The sequence below is a fragment of the Echinops telfairi genome, unplaced genomic scaffold (genome assembly GCF_000313985.2).
Source record: "Echinops telfairi isolate 266 unplaced genomic scaffold, ASM31398v2 ScPeMD7_2010;HRSCAF=2546, whole genome shotgun sequence".
Lineage (NCBI taxonomy): Eukaryota > Metazoa > Chordata > Mammalia > Afrosoricida > Tenrecidae > Echinops > Echinops telfairi.
Window position 1 is genome coordinate 19,696,706 of NW_022105908.1, and position 22,991 is coordinate 19,719,696.

The window sequence follows — 22,991 nt, forward strand, 5'->3', positions numbered from 1 at the left end:
TATGACAGACTGACCAGATGGAGTCCAGTCCTCAGGTGGGGACCACTTGTAACCATTTGTCTTTACTTTTACCATTATAATCCATGTACCCCAAATCAGAAAATACCGATGAGCAAAACCCCCAAAATTTGCCGATGGCTTCTAAACGTTCTTTGTCTTGTGTGTGCGCGCGCATGCTTCCTTAGAAACAAATGAGTCCCCCTGAGGGTCGAATAAAGGGATACTACAGACATCAGGAAGGAATGGCAGCTGTCCCTTGGTTAAGGACAGAGAAAGAAACAAGATGCTTAGAATCCTGTGCTTAGAAGAGCCAGGTCTGAAGGGAGCTTCCTCGGTCCAGAGTGGGAGCAAAGAACCGATACAACGGAGGTGGCCGCTCCGGTAACGGGGGCACAGAAAGGCAGGCACTTCAATGGACAGTTAGAGGAACTGGACTCCTAGAGGTTCTGGGGTGGGAATCGGGTTGGGGTAGTGTAAGAGGGCTGGGAAAGGGGTGGACGTTAGAGAAGAGGATCCTTTGAACACAAGTTTAGGGTAAGGCCAGGGAGGAGGGTTAACTAAAGGAGTTGATCACTTAGGAGCCAGAGGTCTGTGGGACATTATAGGCTTGTACCCTGCTGTCCCAGCGAGTGGAGGCTGAGAGGCCATCGTGAGAGAGAACACGGTCTGAAGAGCAGACTGTTGGGATGCTTACTCGAATGTACTTGATGATCTGCTTCGAACGATCATACCAGAAGCCATAATCAATCCAGAGGCGAATCAGTTCCAGAGGTGGCTGGGACCCAAACAAGTCCTTAGCTGGCATATTCAGGTCATCCATGAAGGTGATCATGCTTTTGCCCCCAACGGGCACGTAGACACCCTTGGTTCGCTTTTCCACCCTACTCTCGATGATGCTCTGCACGTTGTTGGACGTAGTCTGGTGGGGGGCGAAAGCACACAGTGAAAACCCAATAGGAATCCGAGGCTGTGGAGGCAGGTCAACCAGGAACTTGAGCCCCAGGGGTGAGCACAAGGCAAAGGGAGAGCAGGAGCTGGTGTTCTGGCTCCCCGGGTCCTGCAACGCACCTGAGCAGACATGTTGACAGTGAGCACTGACCACTGGCTGGAGGGCAAAGACTGCAGAACGCTCTGGGCAATGGACGTCTTTCCAGTCCCCACGGGACCCACCAGCAGGATAGGATTCTGGCTGGACACCAAGGCGCTCACCAGGTAGTTGTAGCGGACAGTGTCAACGGTGGGCACCATGATCTTATAGAAGGGGGCACTGGGGAAGGAAAGAAACTCCTGTATAATGCCTGCTTCCCACGACCTCTCAGAGTTCATCTTCTTTTTCATCTCGGGTTCCGCGGGTCTCTAACCACCCACCCTGCCTCCCAGGGGGCCCGAGGATCAGGCCTTCTCCTTCAGGAGCTCCTGTACTCAAGAATCACCTTGTCTTTGGAATTCAGCACTCCTTTCTACAGCTCACTTTGGCTTCGCAGGCCCGTTCGTTTTGCTACTGCCCCTCCCTCAGTCACGGCCCCACGGCCTGTCCAGAGCCAAGACCCCTTTCTTACTTTGGAGGGTAGCGCCAACTCTTGGGAAGTTTTTCCTCAAAAGATGTCCAACTCCGTATCTTGGGGTCCACAAAATACTCGTACACGGTATCCTGAGAAGAGGTTTGGGTGTGCTGGGTTACCAAAGGTTTTCTTTAGCTCCCCTCAGTCCAGGTCAAGGACACCCAGACCACAGCTGGAAGAGAGAGAGCTGGGTGGGCAGGCTGAAACTCAGACAAAGGCAGAGGATCAGGGAAACCTTTGAGTTGGGGTGTGGGGGGAGGACAATGGGTCTCTAACTTCCCTGACCTTATTGGGAAAGGAGCCCTCAATTTCTCGGAGGTAACTGTCAATCTTCTTGCGGCCTTCCTCATCCACAGAGGCACACACAGACCAGATCATGCTGAACACAAATGTCATCTCCACCATGCTGACATAGTTTTCTCCATCACTTGGGTTCAACTATGGGGAAGAAGAGAAAAGGTGAGCAGAACATCCCAAAGGCTCTCAGTTTTCCCTCCCTCCCTGGTCTGATCTGGAAAATCACAGGATTATAGATAAATCTAAATCTAAAAGATTGAAACAAACTTGAAACTCCTTGTAGTTCAGCAGTTGCCCTGAACTTTCCTCTCTACAAGACGATACAGACATTGCCCAGGTCCAGCCACACCATGGTCACCATGGGGAAGCATCCAGGTGGCATCAAGAAGACAGGGCAAGACACATTTGTGGTAAACTTGCTGGTAATTGCAACAACAACAACAAAAATGGAGACAACATAAATGCCCATCAGCAGAGGAATGGAAAATAAAAATGTGATGTTCTGCTGTGGGATTGAATACAACAATTAAAAACATGAACATAATCTAGTAGGAAGACAGAGGGGGGGCATCAGTGGGAAAAAACGTTTCCTCCCTTAAAGAAGGCTAGCATTCGATTCCTGATCCATGCACAGCCCCCTACCCACCTATCACTGCAGGCTTGTGTGTTACTATGATGCTGAACAAGTTTAAAGGGCACTGCCAGACTAAAGCAGACTAGGAAGATAGGCCTGGTGGTCTCCTTCCCAAAATCAGCCAGTGAAAACTATCAGGGCTGCAAGTGATCATGGGAATGGTACGGGAGCAGACAGGGTCGTGATCTGGTCATGGGCTGACTGGGCGATGGCAGTTAGCAACAATAATAAGCAAGACACGCTCAAAAAACGTGCTGTTAACTTTAAAAGCATTTTGCAAATGCAATAGATAGCATGGCGCATTTCTTAAAAATACCAATGTTCTGTGGACACCTATGGGCTTGTGTATTAGGAAAGGTCTGCGAAGACAATGCAAACATATTAGGCCAGGACCGAGGGAAGGAGTAATCCAAAAGGACTTTTGACTTACAAAAAATATTCTAATTTTTAGAAAGGTACGTAGGGCCAACTATTACTTGTATAACTGCAAGCATGCCAGCTTAGCAGCAGAAAGCGCATATTTAGAGTGCATGTTCCCCACCTCTGACTACGAGCACCCAGAAAGAGGTCGTCTTTCTGAGGGGTGCATAGATTCCCATGGAGCCAGCCAGTCTCCAACAGGCCTCCGGGGGAAAATGATGAACAGACAAGCAACTGAGCACCACATTTCTCATCTCTAACCTACTGTGGGAAACAGCCACAGACCCATGAGCAGAGGGCTCCTGAAGGTAGACTCCAAATACCTAGAATGGCTGATCGTGTGCTTCCCAGGATGCTGTCCAATCCAGAATACTGGATTTACTCTCAGAGGAAGCCTACATCCTCAAAATCCCGGTATGAAATAACGTGGAAACCCCATTGTCTACCATGTTCCATGAAGAATCCTTCATCGGTCCTCCTGGATTAGCCCAACACTCAAACTAGTCCCCACCTTCCCAGTGGAGCTTCGGCAAGGAGCTTCGGCTACATGTGAACACCGCCCCGAGCCTGCTTGCTCCAGACTACGGAGTACACCGCTGTGTTTCTATAAAGGCCACTCCCTTTAACAGGAATGCCCTCCTTTTTCTCTTCTGTCCACCCACGTTCTCATTTCTTTTTTTTTTTTAATCATTTTATTAGGGGTTCATACAACTCTTATCACAATCCATACACACATCAATTGTGTAAAGCGCATTTGTACATTCATTGCCCTCATCATTCTCAAAACATTTCCTCTCCACTTAAGCCCCCCGCATTAGGTCCTCATTTTTCCCCTCTCTCCCCGCTCCCGTCTCATTTCTTAAAAATACTGCTAGAGATGCTGTTCATTTAGGAAGCCTGACCCCACCCCACCCGCCTGTCAGTAACATATGCATGTCCTTTTCCAGCATGTTACCTTGCAAATTCATCTACATGGTTTTCATTTATATTCAGCAGTAAGCTGCTAACCAAAAGGTCAGGGGTTCGAATCCACCGGTCCCTCTGTGAGAGACCGGCGAGGCAGCCAGCTTGCTTCTGTGGAGGCTGATTGCCTTGGAAACCCCGAAGAGCGGTGTAACCTGTCCTCTAGGACTGCTGTGGATCAGAAGGGACTGGACAGCAGGCAGGAGGTTCTGTTTGTACCAGGAACAACACAGATTGCTATTGATTACCTTAGTTGTTAATGATATATGATTGTTTTTATTTATTTGGCAATGCATTATAAAACAACACAAATGATTTCTACGGAGGAATTTAATCTCAGTAGAAAACATGAATTCTTGCTCTTCAGTCCATAATTCTAAGCTGGAGAGATTTGGGGCCTGAAATAGAAATGAATCTGAATTTTTCCAAAGGCCTTCATCAGATTAATCTGGTAAGCCCCTTCCACAAGAAGCCATATCCAAGCCTCTACATAGTCAAAGACACAATATTTGCTTTTTGAACCAGCGGAGACATGAAGAATCAAATGAACTATCCTCAGATCACAAAATATGGGTGGGAGATTTATAGTATTTCCCCACTGTGTACAAAATTCAATTTCAAATCTGTACGCTGGCCTTCCAGATGCATACACACACACAGAGACACCCCCACCCCACCCACACACCTATGGCCTCCGTGCCCACTGTGTTCTCCCCTCCCCTCAGAGTCTCTGTCCCACACAAGCCTGGTATTCAATGTGGGTCTCAGACACACACTTTCCCTGGGGTATCGCATGATCCCTTTCTGCCATGGGCTTGTGCTTACTCCATTCTCCGGAGTGGCCAGGGCCGAGTACAGCTTGCAGAGGGAGATGATGCCACTGTATTCAGGCAGCTGCACCAGCTCGTTGCAGTTCTCTCTCTTAAAGGTCAGCATCTTGTTGATGAACTTCTCAAACATGCGTTGAAGGGGCTCCACTTCTCCCTGGTGTGAAGGAAGAAGGAGCTCCTGGTGTATTCTCTCTTGTGCCCCATAGGCCACCCTGGTGACCTCCTCTCTCCTTAATCCCCATCCTACCTTAGGCCTCTTCTCCAGCCACGACTGAACATAGGGCTTCCAGCCCAGGTCGATATAGTCGGTATAGACCATCCCACAGCGTGATACGGTGGCCGGAGAGGCCACTGACAAGTTCTCCACTTCAAACAGGAGTGACACCTAAGGACGCACTTTGTCAGAACATCATCACCCCATCACGAAGCCCACCACACCACTCTGCTGCCCTCAGGAGTCTCTCCTGAATACAAAGCCTGGCGTGATCCGTGATGACCTGACGTCTGCAGATCATTTGCTTTTTAAAAGAAAGGTAGAGCACATTCAAAGTGACCTTTCTGAAGACACCACTCCCTTACTCGTATTGTAAGAGTCAGGTGGACAAGCAGTGGGTTCAGAACCCTGGTCCACACGGGCAGGCTGCCGCCCACACGTCAGTCAGCAGCAGAGCACTGCGGAGGGCTGCCTCAGTCTACATACCCTGCAGCGTCTTGGTACACCAGGGACTTTTCCACATGGCTGTTCTCAGCGTCCACCACAGACAAAGCATTTCTCCTCCAGTCCCAGGTTTTGTTGAATCCTGGCAGGCATCTTCCTCCGCAGCTCGCCCCTACAGCACTTACTTCCCTCTCAGAGTTCTGGGGCTCCTCCCCTCTGCGCCCCCACCCCCCCAACACTTGCTCCCTCTTCCGGGGCCCTGGGTGGTTGACTGCACTCCGCACCTGCTCAGGCATGGAAATCCGCTCTCCGTTGATGAGGGTCAACACTTTGTTATCGTCCATAACCGAGTTCATGCTCTCAATCCACAGGGTGTCCACAGGGCCATCAAAAAGGATCCACTTCTCATCAGGTTTCTCATCTAGGTAGAAGGTCAGTGAGAGACAAAACCCCCTAGCCCTCCCCCGCCCCAGGAAGGATGCAAGCATAGGATTCCTCATCCCTCTGCATGCCTGGGCTTTCTTTGCCCAAATCTGAGCTCTGCTCCCCAAACTTCCCACCTCCTCAGGAGAGTCCAGTATCTTCCCTCCACACCCCATGGCTCTCTGGGTACCTGCACATGCTATCCGCATGACACTGGACAGGACGCCGTCTGTCCACTCATTCGTGTTGAGATCGTACTCCCCATACAGCTCGCCCAGGGACAAGGCCTTGGGGTTCAATGGGAACTCCTAAAGATGGCATGAGGAGAAGGGATGGAAATGGGAAAGGGGATGCGTGATGGTAACACAAGGGGATTGCAATCAATGATAGGAAATAAACTGTGCCTGGATTCTTGAAGGGAAAACTGAGCTGCTCTGTAAACCTTCAGCCACTTTACAACAAAAAGGTATTTTGTTTTGTTTTTAAAGAAACAAACCACACAAGAAGGTTTTGTTGTGGTGGTTCCTAGCTGCTGGCAGGCACAGTCCCCCACGTCTCCCATTTCCAGTCCCCCGTCTTGGGAGTCTGGTCCTTCGCTCCCTCCTGGTGACCTAGCACACCCCTCCCGGCCTGCACTTCTCCCCCCAACCTCCTGCCACTTCAGGTTCTGCCACGGACATCATTGTCCCACTCCGTACCCTAACAATGTTGAAGTTGGGGTCTCCAGCACGGCTTAGGGAGGACAGGGTCAACTGCAGAATCCGCCACGAGGCCGTCTTGCCGCTGCCGGTGCAGCCCACAATCATCGTGGAGTGCCGGGAGTTCTTGGTTTCATAGAGCTGAATCGCTTTGGTGAGGGTGAATGTTGTGGGCTGCAGGCCTAACCCTCGGACCTCCTGCTCGATGGTTTCCAGAAGCTGAGGAAAGGGAAATGAAGGGATTGGAGACAGCGGGTCAAAATGTCGTGCATGCCTGGAAGGATGCAGTTCAGATTGTTGATCATGTGATACCACTGCTCACTGCTCATTCACTGAAAGCCTGTCAACTGCAGAGTAGAGGGATCGGGTGCCTAGGTCCTCAGCGACCTCCGTTTCTGCATCTGTTAAATGGAAACAATCATACTTTTTCATAGGGTGGTTGACTCTTGTGTCATTTAGAATTGTGTTACTTAATTTTCAAGCATTTGGGCCTTTTTCAAGGACATTTTGATTTCCGGTTTAATTCTATTGTGGTCAGAGACCTCCTCTGTTTAATTTTAATCATTTGAAATTTATGAGAGTCCAAATCGACTAAAGGACAGCGAGTTTGGTGTAGTTTGGCTTATACTCTATAAGGCAACACACAGTCAATTTTGGTAAGTGCTCCACACATACGTGAAAATAATATGTACCTACAATAGTCGGATGTGGGTGTAGGGTCCCATGCATGTGGATTGTCTTTTTAAAGTATTCAAATGCATTTACAATTTTTTGCCTGCCAGAAATCTGTGCAAATCTCCCATAGGATCTTGGATCGATCTATTTCTTCGCTTAGTTCTCTGTCAATTTTGTTGTATCTGTTTTCTGATTATATCATTACTTCCATATACATTTGGAATTGATATCTTTTTCTGTGGCTTGGCCCATGACATCTTTGACCTTTAACATTACCTTTCATCTTAAAGTCTTCCTTGCCTGGTCTCAATAGAACTCACGGAGTTGGTCATGGAGTTGATTCTGACTCACGTGGACCACATAGGACAGGGTAGAACTGCTCCTTGTCGGTGTGTGAAGCTGAAAGTCTTTACAAGAGCAGAAAGCTTCATCTTTCTCTCATGAAGGGGCTGGTGGGTTTGAACCACCGACCTTGTGGTTAGCAGCCCAACGAATAATCCATTATGTCACCAGAGCTCCTTGATAGCAATACACTTACAATATTTTGATCAGAAATGTGCTCTGAAAAGCTCCTTAGAGATTTTTAAGGCAGATTTATGGTCTCTACATGCTCAAGTTTCTTACCAGTTCTCTATTCACTTAGAGGGGAACAGGCTTTTGTGAGGCCCAATCGAGCTACACTTTGGCCAGCTCACTTCCGTTTGTGAAGTCACTCTTGTGTAACGCCTACTGAAGTGGCCTTGGGAGTCCAGGACTCTGGCGCCAAGCCACCTTTGTTCATCAGTTATAACAGCCCATGATTCCCACTGGGGTGGGTGTGGAGTGTCAGTCTTCCCTGGGGCCACCCAGGGGTCACCTGGAATACAAGTCCTGAATGAACTTGTAGATCACAGTCCGTAGCTGGCATCCTCTTTCTTCAGTCCCAGCTCTCTCCATATTTGGAGGCAGATGGAAGTGACTGGTCCGTCCGTGCTCAAGACGGCGCTTGAAAAGAACTGTCTTCAATTGCTGAGTGCAGTGGTGGCTATTATTAAATCAAGACTGACAATGGTGTTGTACAAAGCCGTCTAAATTCCACCTGAATTTCAGTTGGCTTGGTCTCTCGGTACTGAGAGAAATCTGTTAGGATCTGTACTATGGTGGCAGGGTTGTCCTTTTCTCCTGGCAATGCTGCAGGATTGTGCTGTAGTCCCTTTGAAGGCATAGCATTGGGTGCCTCCAAGTTTAGAATTATTACATTTTCCGAGTACAGTGACCATTTTATTATTATGAAGTCACCCTCCTTATTTCTACTCATGCTTTTTGCCTTAGAATTGTTTTGCTAATATTGCTACCTCGTTGTCCTTTACATCTTTTCTACCTTTGACTCTCAATTGTCTGGCTTTATATTTTAGGGGTGTCTCTTATAAACAGGACTTAGTGTTATGATAACACAAGGGGATTGCAATCAATGATATGAAACAAACTGTGCCTGGATTCTTGAAGGGAAAACTGAGCTGCTCTGTAAACCTTCAGCCACTTTACTGTATGCTGTTATGCTGTAGTCCCTTTAAAGGCATAGCATTGGGTGCCTCCCAATGCACAGCCACCCAGGGCACAACAGCTGGAAACACAGCCCGGTCCTGCGCCATCCTCCCTGCCGTCCTTCTGCGTGAGTCCACGGTGGCAGCCACCGAGCCAATCCCTCCTGCGGAGTCTTCCTCTTCTTTACTGCCCCTCTACCAAACATGATGTCATTTTCCAGGGATCAGTTGCCCCTGACAACACGTCCAAAGTCTGGGAGGCAAGTCTCACCATCTTTACTTCTAAGGAGCATTCTAACTCTACTTCTTCCAAGACAGGTTTGTTTGGGCTTTTGCAGTCTGCCGTTCTTTCAATATTCCTTGCCAGCACCATAATTCAAATGCACCGATTCTTCTCCAGTCTTCCTTCGTCCACGTCTAACTTTCACCTGCCGAGGAGGCCATGGAGAAGACCAACGCTTGGGTCAGGCACAGCTGAGTTCTCAAAGTCACCGCTTTGTTTTACTCTCTCCTGAGGTGGAGTCAACTTGATGACACTGGGTTGGCTTTATCCCCTTTCTGCGCTATTCTCTTTTTTGATCTTTTTAAAAAATATTTGATGGATACAATATATTAATCTTATCTCTGAGATTATTAATGGGAGTTAATTTTTTCTTATTCCTGCATTATCAAATGTCTCCAATTTTCTTTTCCTATTTGTTTCCCACTTTTTCCTGTTAGAGGTTTTCTTTAAATGGTCTGCCTTAGCTGTCTACTCAGAGATAAAGATCAAAAACTAAAAAGCTGAATGGAAGCTCTGGGTGTGAGGGGCTTGTAGACTGTGAGTGCCCATGCAGATTAGTTATCTGGGCATTTCATCGGAAAGCTTCCATTGTCAATGCCATGGTCATTCCTCTTGGGCCAAACAGATTTCCCAATTTCCTGTCTGATGAGCAGCATTCTGGAAGCTGAGAGATGGATGGAAGAAGGCTGAGTCTCAGGAACCAAAGTATAAATATTCACTCCCTCCCCATATTTCACAGGTTGCACTCCGCCCTCAGCCCCTGGTGTCCCTCGCCCAGACCCCTGCACTGGTTTGCTCTCTGCTCCTGTGTCACAGCGGGGGAGGTACGGTCAGGCAATGTCACAGAGACAGGAGATGGGGGGAAAGAAAACGGTTTACTTCCGCTCTTCATTCCAGCCACACCTCCTTGACACCACCCACCCCCCTCACTGGCCAACTCAAAAAAAAAAAACCCTCACTGCCACCAAATTAATCCCAAGGAGGGACTGGTGGACTTGAACCACCAACCTTGTGCTTAGCAGCCGAATGTGCATCCCACTACCCCACTGGGGGTCCTACTTCACTAGAGGAAGTACCTAATTCTAACATTCTTCACACACACACACACACACACACACCCCTTTTTATTGGGAGCTAATACCAATATCACATCACTCCAGAGTCCAGTCGCATCAAATGCGCCACATTCTCAGCCTTCTGAGATTGCTTCTCCACTTGCCCTACTTCTGATCTTTGAAGGTTTGCTAAGTAAATCACAACTTCTCCCGTGCTTTTTATGACCCAAAGCGGACAGTTACCACTTTCCCATTTCCAAAGTACTCCTTGCAAACAACCCTCCTTGCAGGGCTGTAGCAGACCTTCGGGCATTGGGTTGGGTGGCTGGAGACAACGATTTTAATCCGTCTTCCTTACGTAGAAGTGCTCTCTGGTGATGTTTATTTTTCGATTGTATTATTTTTCATTTCTAGAAAGTCCCCTGGTTCTCTTTGTCAATCTACTGTGTGTTTAGAAGTCTCTCTCTCCTGGTTCAGAGTTTCCGATTTCTCGTTTATTTCTTTAAATATATTAAAAAGTGGTGATTTTTAAGGTTCTGCACCCGCTGTTGCAACACCTTCCTTGTCTGTGCACCTGTCTCTGCTGCTGTCTGCCGCGGCTCGTGCTTCTTTTTGCCTCTTGTGATTTTTGACCACGAGCTGCTCCTTTGTCTTGAACCTTTGTCCGTGGGAAGTCTTCTGGTGCCTGCTGCTGACCCCGACATCACCTTCCTCCAGATATTTTTCACGTTCTTTACCAACCACCTGGGGGCACTACCAACTGGAACAGACTTCTATTTAAATCCCAAGCTTGACTTTTGTTGTTCTGCTTCTTGATTATACAGTAGAAACTCTATGCTTGAGGGCTTTTGAAAATTATGATAGAAGAGGAATTATGACCATAAGGCCTGGGTTGGCTCATGGCCAGGGAATCTCAAAGGCGATTTGACCCCAGCACACCAGGTTCTGTATTATACGTACCCTTCTAAATGGGGAGAGGAGATTGTGCCATTCCCATTAGCCGAGGGAGCTTTCCCTTGCATATTGAAGTCCATACAGAGGTTTCCTGTTATATTTCCAAACTGGGGCTCCCCTATGCCCAGTGCCTCAAGTTCAACAAAAAAAGTTCAGGGAGCAAAAACAGATTTAGCATTCACTTACCACCCAGACTGCCTGTTTTTACTCCCTCTTCCTACTTCAGAATTCCTGACAGCTTAGCAATGCATTTTAAAATATCAGTTTTTATATTTTCAGTGGTTTCTATTGAAAGGCTCATCCACATGTACATCAACCATACTGCCAGATAAGAGACTTCCTATGCTTCTAAAGACCCTCTGTTTTAAAAACCTTATATGCCACCGTTGTCGCGTTTCAAACAACTCCTTTTAGTCTCCCCTCAAAACTCCCCGAATGAGGAGGTAAGCAGAGGCAGGAGATGGCTAAAGGGCACAGTGTGGTAGTTACATAATCTGGTGTCAGCCTGTCAATCAGGATGCAGCTTGATGACCTCATTTGGTGCTAAAGAGATAAGTAGTTCACTGGAGGTGGGACACTGACTCACACCCCAGGAGACATTCCTGTGGAGAAGCTACATGGAGCTACGCTAGAGCCCTGGAGTTGGAGGAGCCACGTGGAGACGCACGCCAGTGCTGAGATGCTTCCACCACCACTGGGTCCACAAGGCTTTCCACCCACTGTCCTGTGATCCTCGTGCATTTGGTGTCATTGCATGTGTTTCATGAGGCTGACGAGGAATGTATGGACTAGTATCAACGTATGGGGTAAAATCAGACTTTTGGGCTTGATCCGCACTGGGCTGGATGTTTTCTCAATATACAATTACTCTTTTATGTAAAACTCTCTCTTATACACACACGAGTGTCTATGAATTTGGTTCTCTAGGCTACCCAGACGAACACACATAGAAAAAGTGGAAAGGCCAAAGGATTAGAAATCTTAAAGGCAAAGAACTGTTGAGCGGTACTACTTGAGCAGCTGAGCCAGGGAGGGTAGGAAGTTGCGGTCAGAGAGTAAGATGCATGACTGGAATGAAATCATTTTATAGTCACTTGGTTGCACAAACAGTTAAGCACTCAACAGGAGTGGTGGTTTGACCGCTGCAGTATCCTATCAGGAGGCAGATCCAGCAATCTGCTTCTGGAAAGGTCACAACCTTGAGAGCCCCGTGGAGCAGTTCTACTTTGCACACGGGGAGCCATTGTGAGTTGGAACCGACTCCTAATGGTGGAAACTACCCACAACGCATCATTTTATAGGGAAGTTTGGAAGTTAGAGAGGTTTCTGTCTTGTTCAAGATCACAGCCAGTGAATGGCAGCACAAAACCCGGAAGCCAAGTTTCCCCCTCCCAAGCCCACCCTCACCTATGAGATCAGGTACGATATGATGGAACAAATACCTTTCCATAGTCAATGACCGGCAGTTCAATGCCGGGGAAGAGATCTTGCACAATGGCATTGAACAGTGGGACGTCAACTGAAGTCAGCTTGGCAATATTCATATCTCTCATTGAAAGCAGCAAAACCTAGATGGGAAAAATCGGGCTTGAGGAGCCAGGACTAGGCACGGAGTTTACCTTTCTTACCCAAAGGGACTAGGGGGAAGATTAAGAGTTACAGAAATGGCAGAATTTGTCTTTAGTAACACAGGAGATAGATAGATAGATAGATAGATAGATAGATAGATAGATAGATAGATAGATAGATATCGATAGATAGATAGATAGATAGATAGATAGATAGATAGATAGATAGATAGAAGGGAGGCAACCTCGGAGACAAGAGAGGAGGCTAGGAATCCCTACCAGGGGGAAAGTAGGAACCAAACAAAGAACTTATGAAGGCACATAAGACTAGGCATGACAGAGGCTATTGTCCAAAGGCTGTATCCTTGCTCTACCTCCTCATCAGTCAAATCGGGCTGCAGGCGGCGCTTCTTGCCAGCATAGCGCAGAAGGGAGGTGAGGGCACGAAGCCCAAAGTCATAATGGTCCTGTCTGGAGAGCTGCTGCATGGCCAGTGAGTAAAGCGTGTACACCTTCTTGGCCAGGATCTAGGAAACCAAAACAGAAGAAACAACCCCCTCTGCTTCACCCTGGGGCAGTTGGGAATGCCAGGAGTTAGGTTCTGGGATTTTAAACCAAACCATCCGCCCTCAAGAGTCAACTCTAATTCCTAGGGGCCTCCGGGTTGCCACGGGTGCCTGGTGCTGATATTTTGGAAGTAGACTGCCAGGGATTTCTTTCAAAGACTCTCTGGGCAGACTTGAACTGACAACCTTTTGGTTGACTGCTGAGAGTGCCAACTGTTGCACCATCTAGGGACTGCTTTAAGCCGGGGCTTCAATGAAGATTCAAAGGGGCTTGGTAACTAGGGCTTTGTGCATGTTGCATGGCAATCAAATCTGTCGTCCAGGGTGTTTAGAACTCAACAGGAAGCAACAATAGGTTCAAACCTAAGAACAATTGGGAGGACATTTCATTCTGTGGGTGGCACCTGACAGAAGCAGGAAGTAGACAGCTGTGCCCCGATTTAAATACGGTGACCAACCAAGCAGCTTTGACTGTCTGCTAATTTCTAGCATTGCTGTGAGTCAGAATTGACTTGACGGCACTAAACTTTGGTGAGTTACCAATAAGCCAATCTCCTCAACAGGTTCTTGAACGTTTGTGGAGGAAGGACTGTGGCAGGACTTTTGGAAAGCAATATAATTGGCTCTGGACGACAATACACATGTAAAGCAGTGTGTCATCATCAGCCACCTTTGAGTGGACACAGCGGGTCGTTTCCTATGTGGATCAAGATACCACACACAACAGATTTGGTTGCTGTGCAATGTATGCATGACCTTTGTGTATGGTAGCAATTACTGAAACATTTTGTACCATTTGAACCTGCTTTAAGCATCTAGGAGGTACATTGTGGGAAACAGAAAGATTTCTCCCAAGTTGTCTCCCCTAAATATATGCCAAACTTAGCTGCTTGCTACATGTGGCAAATGACTATACACTTGGAGATCAGCAAAAGTAGATCAGGGGTTATTCTCCCTGGGGAGTTATCAGCCATCTAGAGCATGCAGACTATATAGTCTGTCCCACCCTAAGTAGGGCCCACTCCCTTCTGATAAGGATAGTAGTTGACTGTTTCCCTGAAGGAGAGCCCAGGGAAGTCAAGCCCACTCAAGGGTGACCAAGGTTAGACTGCCATCATGAATGTAGGGTCCGCCCTTGTTGTCATATGTATACCCCTACTCCCTCCCCTTCCTATCATGTGTACACCTCTAGCTCATCCCCTTCCTGTTATACCTATGCCCATTGTATATACCCCTCCTATTGCTTGTATGCCTATTGTGCAGCCCCTTCCTGTGACGTGTGTGGTTGCCTGTAACCACGCCGTCTAAAGAGAAATAAGCCTTGGTTAACAATTAAGAGCTCTCTCTGGCTCTCCTGCCCTCGGCCCACGCTGTGCGTGGATCTGGCTGGTGAGATCATGGCCATCCAGGAGGCGAGCATGCTACCATGAAATGTGTCTGACTTCTTTATTTGACTCTCCCATTTCTCTGACTTTATTATAATCTTTATATATATCTTAACCATACAATTGCACCTATCAAACCCGCGATTAGTTGTGGGGGGCTGGCCTCTCCCCCACAGTACTTTATGGGCAATCCTAAAGAAATGATCTTGTGAATCTTCTCATGCCATTACTGATTAGTGTCGTCGTTAGAGAGGAGGCCACTCTCCTTTGAATTCCTCTATTTCCCAAACCTACTGACAACAGTGCACGTTCCTTGTAGGATGAGTTCATAGTGAGGCCTTTGGGGAATCAAGCAGAGAAAAGGGTTATAGGCATACCTTACAGTTGCCAAAGCCCTCCCCAAAGAGAATGATTTCAGCAATAAGTGTAGAATCAGGCACCACCATGGCAATTGGACGGAACATGGATTTAAGATTTTCAGGAAGCTCTGTGCGACCAGCATAGCCTGAAGGAGGAAAAAAAAAAAGCCATTTATTGAGAGTCCATGTAGTTCCTCTTTTTGACTTGCTTCCCAATGACTCAATCCCATTTTCCCCAGCCCCAGTTCCACCTGAGAGTTAATCCAAACCTAAGTCCAAATCTTAGATTTCTCCAAATTTTAGTCCAAACTAAGTCAGCATCTTTGATTTCGCTCTCGTTCTAACTCCAAGGTGGTGTCCTTTCTCATCTCAGTCCTGGCTCTTCCCATGCTGCTTTGATCCGCTTCCCGGTCTCTGCGCTCTCCATAACCCTGCTTGAAGCTCAAGTCTCAAAACTGTTGGTCTTGCACCTCTCCAAGTCCTCTCTGTAAATCTACAGCCGTCCTATTAGAAATCCTGGCTGCTTCTCCAATCCTTCCAATACTTAAACCCTTTCCTAAGCCTGTTCTTCCTTACACTCTTCCCCAGAGCTGCTCCTGGGGAACATTAGAACAAGTCCTGCACTTTAGGGAGGTTCTCCCACTCACTCTGCAGAAGGCATGGGAGACGGGTCAGAACCACGGTCCAGGCCCAATGGGAGGAGCTCGCTGACTGTTGCTGTAGCTGCCGCTAGGTCCTGGGGACCTCGTATGTGCAGAGTAGAACTGCTCCGTGGGACACTTTGTGGCTGTGATCTTCAGAGGCAGATTCCAGACCGAGAGGGTTCACGGTGGCACCAGCTCTGGATGGGTTCAAATGGCTAACCCTTCGGCTAGTAGTTGGGCAACTAATTCTTTGGGCACCGTAGCCCTAGGGCTACCTATATAGGCATAGCCAACACTAAACCCTCTGCCAATGAGAGCAGATTCCGATTCTTAGCGACCGTTTGGGACAGAGTCAAACTGCTGTGTGGGGTTCCCAAGATTGTCCATCTCCGTGGAAGCAGACTGCTACATCATTCTCTCCTGGAGCCACCAGTAGGCTCCACCCATTGACCTTTGGTTTGCCATCAAGAGCTTGAACCACTATCCCGCCAGGCCTCCTTGTTATGGACACATGAGTAGTTATTAATCTCTTTGTCACTACGAAGTCAGAACAACAGGATGTCCTCTCTTCTCCCTGAAGGTTTTTGGTCTAATTCTCCTCTCACCCTGTTTTTAGCCAGATTGCACATAGCTAAATACATTAGGGAAGGGGTGGGGCGGGGAGAAGGTTGTGTTATTTGCTCTGGACACCCAGCTAGTTCTCCCCCTGGAAGCCCCTGCCCCTTACCAGGATTCATGGTAATGAAGATCCCACAGGACCACACCAGACTGATCTCAAAACCCTCAAAATGGAAACGAGTTAGACCGGCAGCCAAGGCTGAGAGGATAGACAGGATCTGCTGGGCCACCACTGACAGGACCTCAATATTGATGCGGTTAAACTCGTCGAAGCAGCCCCAGGCTCCAGTCTGTGGAGTGGGAGACAGAGTCACTGGTAGCAAGACAGGACCCTTGGGAGAGGGAGAAACTACAAGTGTGAGGACCACACCCTTCGGTTGTGGTCTGAATTGTGTGCCCTCAGAATACGTGTTGGAAGCTTCACCCCTCCAGCTGTGCGTGTCATCTTGTTTGGGAGCAAGTTTTCTTTTTCAGGTGAATGAGACCTTGCCAGTATAGGATGCAGCCTAACCTAATCACGTATACGTTATTCACAAAGGGCAGGGTAGACAAAGAAGCAGACAGAGGATTGCTAAGGAACCAAAGAACTATGGAATGCCCAAACAAGCAACAAGGAAGGACCCTGATTTGGACTTAGAGCGCCCCCTTCCCCCGAATTGTGAGAAAATAAGATTCTGCTCTTGAAAGGCATTTCTGTTCCAGCAGCCCTAGAGAGCTAGGCCTCCTTTAAAATGTTCTGATAGGAAGGCTGCCTCCAAAGTGAGTAGCGATACTGGGAGGGTAGAGGGAGAGTGGGTTGGAAAGGGGGAACCGATTACAAGGATCTACATGTGGCCTCCTCCCTGGGGGACGGACAACAGAAAAGTGGGTGAAGGGAGACGTCGGACAGGGCAAGATATGACAAAATAATAATTTATAAATTATCAAGGGCTCATGAGGGAGGGAGGAGCAGGAAGGGAGGGGAAAAAATGAGGAACTGATGTCAGGGGCTTAAGTGGAGAGCAAATGTTTTGAGAATGATGAGGGCAATGAATGTACAAATGTGCTTTACACAATTGATGTATGTATGGATTGTGATAAGAGCTGTATGAGCCCCTAATAAAATGATTTAAAAAACCCCAAAAAACCAAAGTGAGTAGTGACTGGGGGCAGGGGTGGGGCCGTGCCAGAATGGCAAGGCTGTCATCTGGTCAGAGCATTCCATCAGCTAAGGGCAAAGTCTGGATGGGGAGGAAGCTGGAGGAGGGTGTTTGTATACACGGGGTGCTTACAATTTGCCAGGCAGTTTACATGCATGATCTTATTGAATCCCCACATAACCTACTGGTTTTAGAAATAGCGAAGTGAGACATGAAAGGCTATCCCAATGGTAACAATGAAATGAGGCCATGGAGCGCCGTAAGCCACAGAACCCAGAACCAGGTGTAGGTTTCAGCTGCTTCTCTGAGCCTAACCGATAGGTAAGGGGCTTCTGGGACAGAGTGCGAGGATACTGACCTGGGCCAGGCCCGAGTACATTCGGCCCATTGACTTGTAGTCCAGGCCCTCTGAACAGTTCACCACAATGACATACAAGGCGAGAGCCTTGCCCAGGTCCTTCACGGTCTCCGTCTTCCCCGTGCCTGCGGGGCCCTTGGGGGAGCCCCCTCGGTGCAGGTGTAATGCCGTGGTCAGCGTCATGTAGCATCTGGGAACAGACGGGCAGGAAATTGAGTCACTCCGGGAATCCTCCTCTCAGCACTCACTGCCCTGTCCCCACCACCGTACCTGTCCGTCAGAGGGGTGATGACAAGCCGGCCGGAGTTACCCAAGTACTCATAGCCGTACTGGAATTGTGTGTTGGTCTGGCGGATCACACAGTCATCGAGCTCCTGAGACACAGGGTGGGCGAGAGAGAGGTAGGCACGGAGGAAGAGTTAGAGCTGGGGAACTGACTGACTGTGGTATTGGAGATGGCAGGGTGATTATAGTGAAAAGCCGAGGCGTTCACTTTGAGCTAAGGCAAAGATGGAGAACGGGCTTCACACTGCATGCCCACTGCAATCCATGGGCTGCAGCAGCTACTAGGTGATCAAGGGACGCCTAGAGTGAGAGCCAACAGGAAAAATGGCTTACGGGTCCTGATTCAGGAGGCTTGGGATAGATCTAAGAGCTGGGGTGGAGTACTGATAGGGCTCAGGGTTGGATTAAAATTCTGTCTCTAGAGGTCACGAGTTCAAAGTTGGACCATCTGTACCTTCTCCCAGTAGAACCGAAGTTGGCTGAGCCAGTCAAAGGAGCTGACGTCCATGAGACCACTCTTATAAAGCTTCTCCAACACATCCCGGGCATGGATCTCTATGGTCACCAGAGCCACAACTTTAAGCCGCATAATCTTGGCCAAGTTTCCCCTGATAGCTTCTGAATATTTATTTAGTATCGACACCTGTGGAATAAGGAGTGAAGAAGAGGTCAAGATGGAAAGAAGCACCCAAAGCCTCATTCCAAGTGTACATTGACTTCAACTCCATTTTAACCCTTGACACCCAGTTATAGTACATTCCACAAATGCTGTCTTGACAAGAGTTCTGAGCTCCTGACTGGCGCCACACAGTCCCCCTTATTCAATAGCTGATTAAACCCACACTCCAACCACTTCCCTTATCGGATGCCCAGACCCCAGGGCCACCATGCACCTGCCCTAATTGCTCTGGGGTCAAACAACCAAAGGCATCCCCCAGGCCCCAGAACCTGCAGGACTATTCAAATGATTCAGTCGACAGCCTCCGAAACTTAGCCACAACCACCTTGCTAGTCATACAGAATACATGTCCTACAACTCCAGCTTACTGTTGTCCTAACCCTGGGCTCGACACTCTGTGTGGCCCTACGTGTTTCTTTGGAGCTATAAGCAAGTGTCTTTGTGTTGGGTCCCACCATCAAAAGAACCAATCATCCCGCCTAATACCATATGGTTATGAAACACCCCCACCAGCCGCTCGCTGGACGTCGGTGATAAAGTACATTCATTGGATCCTTGTCCCGCCGTCATTTCTGATTCTGATTCCTTCTGCCCTCCAATGCCGACTTCCAGCCTAGTCCTGGACTTGTGGGGCTCCTCACCTGCTTCTTCTTCATGACCTTGAGAATTTTCTTGTCTCCCCGCTCCTTAGCTGTCTGCAGGCATTTGGTGACATCAGCTGTCCACTGAATCTGACTGGCTGTGATCAACACCTGGGGTAGGTGAGGACGAAGAAAGGTGGTATTCCATCGCCCTGCCCTTGGCCATCCACAAGCCCTGCTCCCAACTCTGGCTCCTTCCAGCCCTCTCTCATTATGGCTAATCTGCTATGAAGGAGGGGCATGTGGCTAAGGCCAGTAGCTAAGGGTCCTGGAGGTAAGGTATTAGGGCCAAAGTTCAGAACAGGAGAAAGAAGGTTCGGTGTCGCATCTGCTGCTCCCCTGTAAGCGCTAGGTTTCTTGTGCCCCGTTTCTGTGGGTGGACGTTCACCTGTCCAGCCCAGTCCTTCACCCATTTGTCTCTCTTGTTGAGGAACTTCTTCAGGGCCAGACGGCAGTTCCGGAGAAGGTCTCGCAGGGTCACACGCATGCTCTTTTCCACTTCACCAAGCCAGGCCTGAGGGAAGGAAGAAACCGGCACGTGGGTCAGACCCAGAGACAGGGCTTCCAAGAGGGAAAGTACTTAGGAAACAGGACTTTGGGCCGCAGAGGAAAGTATGAACTGAGCAGCGGGTAGTTTCAGTCTCTGAGGGAGACAGAGGCTCGGAGAGATTGATTTTCAGAAGGAAACTTAGATTCAAGGCAAAAAGGCTGTAGTTTCTAACAATGGCGGGGGTGGGTGTGGGGGTGGTGGTGAGCTCCTTAGCCTTTGTCCCTACACAGATATTCTGTGCATACAGCCCAGTGAACTTTCCAATAGGAAAAGAAGCCAGCTTGGTTCTTACATCCTTGTCAGAACTCACCTCCACAGGCCCTTCCAAAATTACTGAGTGGAGGAAATCAATATACTCGCCATCACCAGAGAACATTCCTACAGCTTCCCATTTGCTGCTGGGCCCCCCAACCTGTAGAAAAGAGAGGTCAGAATGGTCCAGGTTGCCTACGTTTGGTACCTGCTGACTCTGAAGAGCATTGTGGCCTTTTCAAGACAAGTTCTGCTCCTCACTTTTCCCTCAGTACTGCTGATTCCAAGAACTCCTATCCCGTGAAAACCCGGAAGCACTAATCAACATTCCCTTCCTTTGGGGAGGGTGTGGTCGCCTCCAAAGTCTTGAATGTTGGCACATCACCCCTTACCCTGTCTTCCACCCCGTTATGGCGCCCCCTCTGCTGACCTTCTGAATCCTGAGCAATTTGATGTTGTCAAAACACTTCTTGAGGTGCGGCTGCACCGCTTCTGGGTTACGAGACTGGCCCAAGATCTCCAAGAGGTCGTCATTGGACAAGAAATAAAAGCGAGGGAAAATATGGCGCTTGGTCTCCAAAAACATGTCCAGAGACTTCTGCATATCTTCCAAGATTGTGTTCATTTCTATCAATCTTTCCAGGAGGCCTGGGAAAAGAAGCATTGAATGGCATTTGGTGACTCTTTTTACCTTTGCCCTGGGTACAACTAGAATTCTCCACTAGATCTACTTTGCCTGCTCTTGAATTTGGGGGTAGGGATGCCATCAAAGTTTGTGGAAGCACCCCTCCATTATCATGGCTCCAATTCTACCTCCGAAATCCAGCTAGACCACAGCATGCATGTACACTGGTACAGATAAGAACTTGAAACACAGGGAAGCAAGGACAGATAAATCCCTCAGGACCAACAATGAGAGTAGGGGAAGGTGTGGGGGACAAACGGGGGGCCAATCACAATGATCTACGAATAACCACCACCCTCCCAGGGGGACAAACAACAGAAAAGTGGGTGAAGGGAGACATGAAAAAAAAAAAACTATCAAGGGTTCAGGAGGGAAGGAGGAAAAAATGAGGAGCTGATACCAAGGGCTCAAATAGAAAATGTTTCAAAAATGATGATGGCAACATATGTACAAATATGCTTGGCACCATGGATTATTATAAGAGCAGTAAGAGCCCCCCAATAAAATGGTTTAAAATTTTTTTGTGGAAGCATAGAAGTGCCCCCAGATTTCATCATGCATATACCATTCTCTTCTTTAGTTCATCACTAAATACATATTTCATATATCATTGTATAATATTCATGATTTCTTTTACTTTAACTACATTTCCCATCAGTCTTTGGAACAATGGTATAATTCTGCCAAAGAACTTGGTGCTGTACAGCCACTGTGGACAGCAGTATCCTACCTAAAATAACTGGGAATAGAAATGTCATATGACCCAGTAATACTTTTACAGGGCATAAATCCCAAAGAATTAAGAGGCAGAACAGAACATGAACAGACGTATGCATGTTCTCCTATGTTCAGTGCAGCACAATTCACAATAACAAGAAACTGGAAACAGCCCAAATACCCATCAGTAGAAGAATGGATAAAGCAAGAATGGTACATACACACAATGGAATACTATACATCCCTAAAAAAGGTGACATCATGAAACACCTCATGACATGGAGGGACCTGGAAATCTTTATGCCCAGGGAAGTGAGTCAATCACAAAAGGGCAAATATTGTGTCAGTCCACTCCTATAAGGAACAACACCAAGACAAACGTGGCTTCTGCTCTCAGGTCATGTAGTCTTTTAATCTGATCTCCCAAACAATGGGCTAGGGAATCCTAGATCACCCCTTTACATGGACATCTCAGCTGGGGTCAGTTTCTGAAGATATGGGCAGAAAGAGAAGACCATCTTCTGTTGCTGCCACATAATATTGTGCTAAGCTCACCCCAAATCAACAGACATTCCTTGAAGAGCAAAAAGTAAACCTTCCTGGGAATTCAAGTCCAGATGGGGGGAGGCGGACCTGTCTGTCTCAGGGAAGGCAATGACATTTCTGTTGGTGGGGAAACTGGGGGGTGGGTGGACGGACTCTTAACAATACTTAGAGAACTCAAGGAGAATACTCTGGTATTATATTCCTAATTACACACTCTTAGCCTAGCTGCTATCCAGTTCTTGGTGACCCAAGCCACGTGCTGTAGACAACTGGGACTTTAGACTCAGTGTTAAGGCACACAACATCCTTCACAGGCCACACACCAGAAGGATTCCATGTGAAAACCCCGCTAAGAAACTGGGCTCTACCTCAAATTCACCGGTAGCAGATTTAAGGAAATGACCCATTCCCTAAGGCTGAAACACCCCAGTGTGAGAAGCAGCAGAGGAGATGATGGAGTCGTTTGGATCTCCTGCTTGGAGGGTGGCCAGGGACTACCATCTATTTGCTACTTTGGCGCTATCCTTGCTTTCTTATGACAAGCATTAGTCTGGTAGACATGGTTCTGCCTTTGTGAACGTGTGCTATGGTCAGCTTTGCCCTTTCACCAACCCCCATTCTTCGTGTATACAGTGCCCAGTCACTTAAGTGTTTAATCTGTACAAGTCAACAATTAGTGCACTTCGGTCTGAAAAGCCATCCTATACATGTATCTTTTCCTTTTCTCAACAGTGTTTTAAATTCTATAGAATTGACTAAATTAATGACACAATCAATGAAATTACCATATGTCTCAGGGGGATGATTGATAATATTCTCTATCATGAAATGAGAAGGATGTCTCTAAACTGAACCAGAGACAGATTTAAACCATAGATATATGAATGGATTTTGGGCTTGCACTTAATTCCAGCCCCAATCTAGAAATAATTAGTTCTTATGACATGGCCCTACTTGATATTCACCTTCATGACGAGATCACTAAACCAGAGGGTGCCTGGCTACCAGAAAGAATAGTGTCTGG

The 22,991-nt window shown here is 47.8% G+C and overlaps 1 protein-coding gene across 1 annotated transcript in view; it reads right to left on the reverse strand.

Annotated features, from left to right (window-relative positions):
• DNAH2 (dynein axonemal heavy chain 2) overlaps positions 1-22,991 on the reverse strand; it is a 158,637-nt gene that overhangs the window by 43,016 nt on the left and 92,630 nt on the right. The window contains exons 28-47 of the mRNA XM_030886521.2: positions 20,450-20,667; positions 20,078-20,179; positions 19,606-19,731; positions 19,218-19,328; positions 18,352-18,540; positions 17,883-17,986; positions 17,613-17,802; positions 16,225-16,405; positions 14,872-14,999; positions 12,918-13,070; positions 12,418-12,543; positions 6,486-6,704; positions 5,978-6,095; positions 5,649-5,785; positions 4,954-5,091; positions 4,702-4,860; positions 1,848-2,000; positions 1,560-1,651; positions 1,069-1,267; positions 695-919 (exon numbers count right to left, since the gene is read on the reverse strand). Coding sequence (XP_030742381.1) covers positions 695-919; positions 1,069-1,267; positions 1,560-1,651; positions 1,848-2,000; positions 4,702-4,860; positions 4,954-5,091; positions 5,649-5,785; positions 5,978-6,095; positions 6,486-6,704; positions 12,418-12,543; positions 12,918-13,070; positions 14,872-14,999; positions 16,225-16,405; positions 17,613-17,802; positions 17,883-17,986; positions 18,352-18,540; positions 19,218-19,328; positions 19,606-19,731; positions 20,078-20,179; positions 20,450-20,667 — 3,068 coding nt within the window. The remainder of the gene's footprint in view (positions 1-694; positions 920-1,068; positions 1,268-1,559; positions 1,652-1,847; positions 2,001-4,701; positions 4,861-4,953; positions 5,092-5,648; positions 5,786-5,977; positions 6,096-6,485; positions 6,705-12,417; positions 12,544-12,917; positions 13,071-14,871; positions 15,000-16,224; positions 16,406-17,612; positions 17,803-17,882; positions 17,987-18,351; positions 18,541-19,217; positions 19,329-19,605; positions 19,732-20,077; positions 20,180-20,449; positions 20,668-22,991) is intronic.